Here is a 9,168-nt window from a genome sequence, read left to right as displayed (position 1 = left end):
CAAGCCATTTTGAGACTCCTTCAGGTAGAGAAAAGTGGCATATAAGAAGCAACTCTTCTTATCTGCTTTGCTGACACTTCTAGTTTTCTTTCTTGAGGCATGCTCAATTCAAGACAGATCTCCGTAGCATTGCTTGGCAGAAGGAAGCTGTAAACATGCGCAGTTATTGGTCATTTTAAAAGAACAGTGCTGTGGCTCTAGGTTCTGCCAAGGAGCCAGACTTATTTCAAGGGCTGACAACTGTGCCTGCCAATTAAGAAATTAGGTGATATGCTAAGGAGCTGCAATGGTAAAAGAGGTACAAGAATAAAACTGCTAATTGCAGGCTTGTCACAGGATCTCAGTCTAACTTAACTCATGTTTTCCCCTAGAATTGAACCCAAACAAATGGTAATGTTATAAACTGAGCTTGTTATCCCTGTTCTGGAATCTGTTAAACATTTTCATTATGTGGTATGTTAGTTCACTGCTCATGCTTGAACTACAGAATGGTAACTCCCGTTTCATTGTATCCAAGGACATTGTTGGTCTTAAAGGTGCCACTGAACTCAAACTTTGTTCTAGGGTTGTTGTGAGAATATTATGAATGGGATAAATATATACTCAAACCTGACCCTGATACTCTTGGAAAACAGCCGTATATACCGTGCACGTTCTGAATTCTGGCAGCAATAGGATTTCATGACTCACTAGCCTAACCCAGACCAGAGATTTAACACAGGCATTCAGTGCTGTGCATCCCCCATCCACCCGGCCCAGCAGTATGCTACAAAAGATTACATCCTAGCGACAATTTGCATTCTGGGAATGCTAGTCTTGGGCAGTAAAACAGGATGGGATGTAAATTTAATAGGTAATAATGTATGCTAAAATCCACAAATTTATTTTAAAAAGAAACTATTTGCCAGATGACTCTAGCCAAACAAAGGTTTGGAGTGACAGCCAGCCTTGACGATACCTTGAAGCAGCACTATTCTGCTGCTATAGCCCAAGCAAAACTGCAGACTGCTCCATAATTATTTCCTCATATATACGGAGCCAAGCCTTCCTCCAAAACCTTCAAGGTGGATGAGAAACAAAACCATTTCTCCAACTTCCCTAAGAAGCAGTCCAAGGAGGGCCCCCATCCTGCAGACATGGCTGCCATCTTGTGGTTGCACACAGGACTTGTTTTTTTCAGAGTAAATGCAAGATTGAGGGAAGAAAGACCTTTGTAGCATTCCTTTCACCACCTGTTGCTGCTATCACAGCAGGCTGAACACAGTCCCTCAAGGGCTGTCATGTTATAGTCTTATGGGGCCTCATGAGGATCTTGCACTAACTGGGTGCCAACAGGGCACAAAATGCAAGAGCACACACTACCAGCCTAGGAACTAAAAGAGGTCATTTCCAGTGTGCAAACTTCACCCACTCAGATGCCCACAGCAGCTGATTCACTGAAAGAACAGCATCCTGAAAGCCAGTGTGGAGTAGTGTTTAGTCAGACTAGAATCTGAGAGACGCAAGTTATGGAAGCTCACTGGGCCTGTTACTCCCTCTCAGCCTAACCTACCTCCCAGAGTTGCTGTCATTCACAGCATACAATAAAGCAGATGCAGAGAAAAAGCTGTCAAAAACTGCTCTGGGTCTCTCACAGGAGGAGGAAATGAAGTATAGATATAACTGCAAATAAGAATCCCCCTCTACGTTCAAGCCAGGTGAGGGCAGGTGAGTAGTGCGGTCACAGTATTTGTCAGTGTTTGAAGGTACCAGACAATGCATTCCCCCCACCCCACTCGCTGACAAGCAATCATTGAAATTGACTGAAAGAAAGTGCCAAGGTGATGTAGTTGTTGAGAAGGTTGGACTAGTATCTGGAAGATCTGGCTTCATATCACCAATTTCGGCATGGACAATCTCTCAGCTTAACCTACCTCACAGGGTTGTTGTGAGGATAAAATGGAGGAGAACAATATAAGCCAGTTTGGGTCCCCATTGGGGAGAAAGGCAGGGTACAAATTAATTGAATAAATAAATAAAATGTGTGTGAGGGGAGTGTTCTCTTTGGTAGAATAGTTGAACCCATGCTTTGCATGTAAAAGAATCTCTCGCTTCACCCCCTGCCTGGCATCCCCAGTCGCTGACAAAAGAACTCTCTCTTCTTGTGATCCTGGAGAACTGCTGCCTATCAGAGTAGATGGACCGGTGAACTACTTTACTATCAGGCCATTTCATTTGTGCTCTGTACTTGGTTCATAATTGGAGAAAGGAATGGAAGGAGAGAAAGAACACAGCAAAGAACACACAAGGTTTACCTGGTAAATGAAATAATGTTGCCAATTCTTCAGCTATCCAGTAAAACAATTTACAGCAGCCCACAAATTGCAAAATATTTTTATTCTAAAATATAAAGCACCTTATTAAAAAGGTTGTTTTCACTCCTGCCAATACACAATCCTTATATTAGAGAAACATAAGACAAAAAAAAAACCCACAACCCTGTAATACCAATAGTATTTAAGCAGTGTCAAAAACTGTTCAAAAGCAATTTTAAGAAAATACTTTTCTTTTTCAGAAAGTGAATCCAGTGGGCATCTTCATGGTGATGAGTGAAGGAGTAAAAAAATTAACCATGTTGAGTGCCAATCTGACACTCTGCACCATATGCACAGAAACCTCAAGGACTCCCAGGGGCATCACCCATTTCTCCAAGGCACAATGTCCTTCAAGATAACCAATGCATAGAGATACACACCACACCAAGTAGCAGCAGTCAAGTGTACCTTTCCAGGTACAAAAGGCACAGGAGCAACTAGTTTTCCTGGGAAGAAAAGGGAAGGTATCTAGGATGTGCTTTTCCAAGCCTCCTATGGGACCTGCAACAACAGCTTTCCCCACAGAATTTGTAGCAAAGGTCACTTAAATCAGCTGTAGGTTCTGGCTAGAGAGAGAGAAACATGGGTTTATTTTCCCAAGAAATCAAGCACCAAAAGACTATTATCACAGTTCAAAGTAGGTTAAAATTTTCAGGGCTTGGCAGGGAGAGGGGAAAGTGCAAGTACTGCTGGCTCCACTTCCTCCCAACAGACAAAGGGGGATTCTTATACACCAATAGTATTCAAGAATGACTTGGGAGACCCCCTTGTGCCCTCCCCACTCTCCAGGAAAGGCACTTCCCTTAACACTACAGTTGTCCAGCCATGCAGCCTCTCTTTTTACTTGCTGCAAAACTGAAGCTCTGCAGCAGATGAGAAGGGGGGATGGACACCAAGGCTACGGAAGCCTTAAGGCAGAGGAGAAGGGGTGCATCATGTCCTTGCCCAGAAACCTTTCTTTTAAGGCAGGTTCTTATTGGAAGTTGCAGCTTTGGTTATGGGGCCATGAAGAGCATGAAAAGGTGCCCGTTTCTATAGTCCAGCCTTTCTCAACTTTTTTACCATTGAGACACCCCTGAAACGGTCTTCAGATTTCGAGAAACCCCAGAAGTGGCATGATTGCACAGAATATACTTGGGAAGCACAGCTACGTACATGCCGACCCAGGGCTCCTCCCCTTCCCACCCCCTCCAGGCCCATCAATGGCCATTTTTTGGGGGGGGGTCAACATGAACATATATGGTCACATCACTCGATAAATGTTTAACAAATTAAAAAATATATTAAAAACTAATTAACTCCCACCCATTTGGGAAATCCTGCCAGGGCCATCAAGCAACCCCAGGGTTTTATGAAACCCTGGTTGAGAAAGCTTGCTCTAGCCCAAGGACAAGATGGTGCTTCACTGTGGTAAGAATCCGCTGCCTTCGAAGCTGCACAGTCCTCGCTGCCAGCACGTACCTTTGCGGAGGCCAAGCTAAGACTTCTGTTTCTTCTTCTTGGCTGGCTTGACAGGGGAGAGCTCTTCCTCATCACTGAACTTGTCTTCCTCACTGAAATCCTCATCCTCGTCACTTAATTCATCATCCACGAGATCCCGCCTATGAACTGAAACCAAGAGCGTCCTCTTAATGGACAGCATTACTTGGACCTGGAAAATGGCTTCAGCCCCCCTCTCTACCACTCTTGTCCCCTGAGCGAGATGACAGCCCTGCCCTGCCAGACTTGCTCAGTTCCTGCTGGGCAGGCAAAGCTGAATGGCTCAGGTTGACCTTTGGAGGGTAATCATGTGCTTGGGCAGTTTGAATAGTGGTATAGTAATAGCCACACATTTCAATACTTTATATTTGTCAGTTGTTTCAGTGTTGTAGATGCCAACCCTCTACCACATCTGTCTTTAAAAGGTGACACATATCTCCCACCTCTTCATTTCTAGCCCCGTTCCCCTTGGCACGTAATAGCTGCCTGGATTTCCTTACAGATCTGGTGTAGTCCTGAAAGGTGAACAGGACCAGATCCTGAACGCAGGCGGAAGGTCACTGGAGGCTGAAGTTGAAAATCATTCAAACTCAACTGTGGAGAGATGATGGGAAACAGAAGTTAGGGGTAAATATACATTTAATGGGGAGGGGGTTGCCGTGACCTCAACATAGATGAGGATAACTCTAGCTTTATTCTCCCTCTTGCTAACTCAGATATGTTTCCAATTGTCTTTCCTGACTCTCTTCAGTCCCTTGTCCAGACTATGTACCTTGCATGCATATGTGAATGACATCCTCAAGAATTCAACAACACCCTCCTGTAGGATTTCTTAAATACTGGCCTGAAAAAGTCTATACAATATTCAAGAGGCAGTCCCAGGCCTTCTAAGTTCAAACTGGTAAAACCAAGCACTTTTTCCCTGCCCTATCAACTCAGATACCCTGGAGCCACTAGTCATCTCCACCCTAGGGCCTGAGCTTAAGTTTTCAGTAGACCATTTTACCGAGGGTTGGCATGACAACTTCAGATTGGCCACTTGCACAGGAATGACTTCATTGTGATAGTTGCGACCAACAACTTCTACTATGTTGCATTCATCCTTGGCACCTTCTGACAGGCAAACCTTTAAAATGAAGGAGACAAAAGTGTCAAAAATGGCCCATCCTGCATCAGCCATCTAAAAGGTAGTGCTCTCAACTAACAAAGTTGAACTCACAGAGCCAGTGTTTGGAGGCAGAACGAGAAGAAGACAGGAAGACCTAGTTAGAGAAGCAACCAAGCTGTAAAGGGAAGAGATTTCCTTGCATTCTCCTCAGACATAACCAAATAAAAACTCATTAGGCAACTAACTAGGATCACCTCTCACTGAACTGCTTCTGGGTTTGTGTAGTTCAGGACAGGTCAGCTCCTGGTTTTTATCCCTAGAGGAAAGGGCACTGTTCCTGATGGCCCATGCATGAGGTCCGTTTCTGGTCTATTAACATTGATCAGATAACGGTGTTTACAGTAAAACCAAACAGGCTCCCAGAGGTCCCCTAAACAGAAATATCATTTATTTCAGCATGAATTTTGTGAGTCACAGCTCACTACATATGAAATGTGGTGTGTACACCTACGGGAGATATATTAACGCTCCCATGATCAACTCAAGAACTTTCACAGTACATAATAGCACCCACTTTCTTCTTTTAAGAAGCCTGCACAGGCCTGGGACATGCAGATCTATTATGCTAGCAGCAGTGCTTTCCGCCAGCCTCTGATGCAAATGGCTCTCAATCTCCTGCATTTTACCAGCCATACTCCTCGCACACCCAATGACTGACCCAGGTGTCTTACCGTATTCAGAGCTAAGGTATGATCAGAGTCATCCTCTTCAGATATTGTAAATGTGTACATTCGGTCACTGCTGTTTAACTCACATCCTGGAGAAAATGCAATAGAGCAAATGTTGAAATGGACAAGGCATTCAAGCAAGTCAAATGTGTGGCTGCACATATCCATCATCTAAGGTCATTTTCAGAAGCTGGCTCAGTAACCTATGCCTTCTGAAGCAAGAAGAAACAAGGTTGTCTGTTATGATGCCTTGACTGGAATGCCCCCCTCATTATTTGCTTGCTACATTTTCCATGTGTCAGATAAAAGCAGGATGAAAGCGGTATTAGATACATTTATTGTAACAATTATACTGATGTTACGCTGCTAATGGCCTTCTACATATTTTCCCCCTACTATGGTGTTAATTGCTGTTTTATTCATTGCTGCTGTGTTTCCGTTGAAGTTTTAAGACTTCTTGTAGGGTTAATTAGTTTCTATTTATTGCTGTCATATTGGAATCTTAATTGTTTTTAAATGCTTTTTGTTTCATTTTCTATTTATGGTTCATTGCTATATAGATGATTCTTGAGGCAGCTAACAATAAAGAATGTGGGTTTTGTTGCTACAGAAGCAGTAGCTGTTCTGCATCTGCTCTAACAACTGTGGTCCTAAGTCCCACAACAAAACAATACAGCAAACACGGCCAAACTGGACGGCAGAAAAACTTAGTAGTCCCTCCCTCTCTTAACTTTTACAAAGATGAGAACCTCAAACTGGGTGGTTCTTGGAATTCTGGCCAGAGAAGAATCAATCTTGCTTTTTAGAGTAGGGTTTTCTTTAATTATTTCCCATTAAACAGAATATATCAAAGTTAATTAGATCATAACCCATGTGTGCATGTCAAATAAAAGTGTTTTCGTTATTAATTACACATACATCCGGTTCTAAAAATTTAATTCTGTAACTTGCTCTATGTGAGCCTACTCTTGTCCCTGACCTGGAAATTACAACTGGTACAAAATGCAGCAGCACAACTAGATCATCTTGGAGAAGCCATGTCCATCCATTGCTGAGGCAGCTGCGTTGGTTGCTGGTTAGCTTTAGAATAAAGTTCAAGTTTTGACCTTTAAGGCTATACACAGCCTGGGGCCTAGCTATCTGCAGGGCCACTTATCTCCTTCTGCTCACCGCAGGCCTCTTCGCTCTGTGGGTATGAATCTGCTGGTGGTCCCGGGCCCCCAGAAAGTGAACCTGGCCTCTACCTGGTGGAATGGAATGAGCTCCCAGAATTGCTGAGCAACCTCAATAATACTTACTAAGGAGCCAGATAGCAGTTAATAGCCTGTGATTTATGGCTACAATTTAAAACATTGACTAACGATTTGGTGATTGCGCTTCCAACAAAACCTATTTGCATTAAAATTCTATGAATGATTAAGAAGAAACCTTATCCTGCCTTTCCATCTTTAAAAAAATACCCAGACAATTCCTATGCGCTGAACTCTGTACCGACATGAAAGACGAAGCGCTTCTGCCGTTTATGCATTCGAGGGGCGCGCTTCCTTCCACACGGAGCAGGAGCCGAGAAACCTCGGGCAGAACCGCTTCCGCTTCCTTCCCCCAGCGACTCAAGCCACGTGGAAGCGCTGCCGGCCGAAGCCACGCTGGGACCGGTGACAGGGCGGGACAGCCACGGCTCTCCAGCCAAGAAGATGTCAGGCAGCAAAGGGAGAGAAAGACGGCGGGACAATCTGGCCGAGGGAGGGGAGGAGGGGGGTGGACGGGCCGCGTGGGGGTTGATCGTCGTCCCCTCCAACGAGCGCAGCACTTTGGGGCTTCCTGCTCCGAGATCCGGAACTGGCGCCCTCAGACTCACCGAAGAGGAAGACGCCGGTGCAAATGGAAGCCCCGGCGCCATCCACGCTGCTTTCCAGGTCCGCGAAGGCAGCCATGCCCGCACCGACGACAGGGCGTGGAGAGACAGAGAGGGAGGGAGGCGCTGGATCCCCCGAGCCCGGCCTGCCTGGGACCGCCCCTGGAGGCACGCCGCGCCCGCGGCCCCCAATGAGAAGGCCAGCGAGGACGAGGGGCGGGAGAGGCGGCGTCCGCGCTTCCTTTGCAATGAAGAGGCGAGAAAGAAGCGAGCTTTGGTGCGTCGCGGGGCTGCGGGAGGGGACGGCAACCCGGGGCTGCTAGCGTGCGGAGGCTGCGGCGGCGTCCTCCGTCCCTGGGAGGAGGGCAGCTGCCCCTGAGGCGCTGGCGGGGCCGGAGCAAGGCCGCAGGTGCCCACGACGAGCCTCGCGCTGCTCTCTTCCCGCGCCTCAGAGCTACAGGAACCCCGGCTGCAAAGCTGGCAGGAGACGGAAAAGCGGAAGCGCCGCAAGAAACCCGGCTGGGGGAAATGCCTCCCAAGTGGCTGTGCCAGCAAAGAAACCTCCGTAATTGCTACAAAACATGGACGTGATTTTTAAAGGGAGCAACGCCTGGAGATAGGAGGCCAGGTTGGGCTGTCACTTGGAAGAGTTATATGGTCCGGGGGCCGTCAGGATAGCCCATTTGGTTGCGGCCAAGGATCACCATTATCACCTGAAGGGGGCCCGGCCGGACTCCCACTCCTGCCATCCTGAGCCTGGTTGGCAACCTGCATGCCATCTATTTGGTTTCCAGGCGCTAGAGGGGAAATTGGATGATTAGCTGCAATGATTTTCAGATGACTAAATTTTAAAACTCTGCCATTTCTTTTGAATGGGGTTTTAACTGCCAAACTGTTGTGAGCTGCCCGGAGACCATTAATAGAATCATAGAACCATAGAGTTGGAAAGGACCTCCAGGGTCATCTAGTCCAACCCCTGCAGAATGAAGGAAATTTACCACTCACAATTCAGTGAGTGGCAGCCTAAATGTAAATCAAAATAAAATAAACTTTTACTCTCCCCTCGTCCCAGCGGAGTCCCCTCCCTGGAAAATGTTGCTTATGTGACAGAAACAAGAACTCTTCTAAAACAAGAGGCCATTAAGCTAGCCAAAGTTGGAAGGGAAGGTGGTAAGAGATTGTGGCTTCTCTATTGCTTGCAGTTTCCACTTACCTGCATTCAGTTGACGTAGCTACTACCCACAAATTGCATACAAATAATACATAAGGGCTAGAATCTCTTCTCAGTCCTTTGTATAAGAAAGCATTCTCTACTCACCTGCACGGAAAGCCTAAGGAAACTGTTTAAGTATTGGGAATATGATGTGAAGGCCCTGGGTTACAAAACTTTATTCTGCAAGGCTGATAAGAACATTGCTGTATTAGTTATAAAACGCATGAGGCCTCACCTAAGATCTGCTCCAGGGCAGTTCACAAGGTAAAAACAAGGCATTAAAATGATCAGTATTAAAAAGCAAAAGTATATAAAATCAGCATTCAAATAAACTGGCAGGCTAGAAGCAGAACTAAAACATAACCCTTAAGTTCAAGGAAAAGTGTTTGAGCCCAGTGGCACTCTTAAGACCTACAAAGTTTAATTCTGGG

At 45.8% G+C, this 9,168-nt stretch overlaps 1 protein-coding gene across 2 annotated transcripts; it reads right to left on the bottom strand.

Moving 5' to 3' along the window:
• Nucleotides 1-2,357: 2,357 nt before the first annotated feature.
• Nucleotides 2,358-8,072, bottom strand: NPM3 (nucleophosmin/nucleoplasmin 3). 2 transcript variants are annotated; one of them, XM_077349484.1, is made up of 6 exons: nucleotides 7,528-8,072; nucleotides 5,673-5,758; nucleotides 4,840-4,959; nucleotides 4,334-4,427; nucleotides 3,816-3,962; nucleotides 2,358-2,916 (listed from the first exon to the last, which is right to left on the bottom strand). In XM_077349484.1, exons 1-5 carry the CDS (start codon nucleotides 7,601-7,603, stop codon nucleotides 3,832-3,834), a joined length of 507 nt encoding a protein of 168 aa, XP_077205599.1. In that variant the 5' UTR covers nucleotides 7,604-8,072; the 3' UTR covers nucleotides 2,358-2,916; nucleotides 3,816-3,831. The 2 variants fall into 2 exon arrangements, with proteins under 2 accessions (XP_077205599.1, XP_077205598.1); XM_077349483.1 differs by having other exon boundaries at nucleotides 2,358-2,920; nucleotides 7,528-8,055.
• Nucleotides 8,073-9,168: the final 1,096 nt, after the last annotated feature.

This window comes from Paroedura picta, chromosome 8 (assembly GCF_049243985.1).
Source record: "Paroedura picta isolate Pp20150507F chromosome 8, Ppicta_v3.0, whole genome shotgun sequence".
Taxonomy (NCBI): domain Eukaryota; kingdom Metazoa; phylum Chordata; class Lepidosauria; order Squamata; family Gekkonidae; genus Paroedura; species Paroedura picta.
Note: the sequence above shows the minus strand (reverse complement) of the source record. Positions and strands in the feature narration are given on the sequence as shown.

What these genes read in the sequence shown, in the direction of transcription:
- NPM3 (XM_077349484.1), bottom strand. Translation starts at nt 7,603, where the DNA reads ATGGCTGCCTTCGCGGACCTGGAAAGCAGCGTGGATGGCGCCGGGGCT. An exon ending in ATACCTTAGCTCTGAATACG is followed by an intron (nt 4,960 to 5,672) that starts GTAAGACACCTG and finishes TTCATTTTAAAG; the next exon opens with GTTTGCCTGTCAGAAGGTGC. An exon ending in AGTTGTCATGCCAACCCTCG is followed by an intron (nt 4,428 to 4,839) that starts GTAAAATGGTCT and finishes ATCTCTCCACAG; the next exon opens with TTGAGTTTGAATGATTTTCA.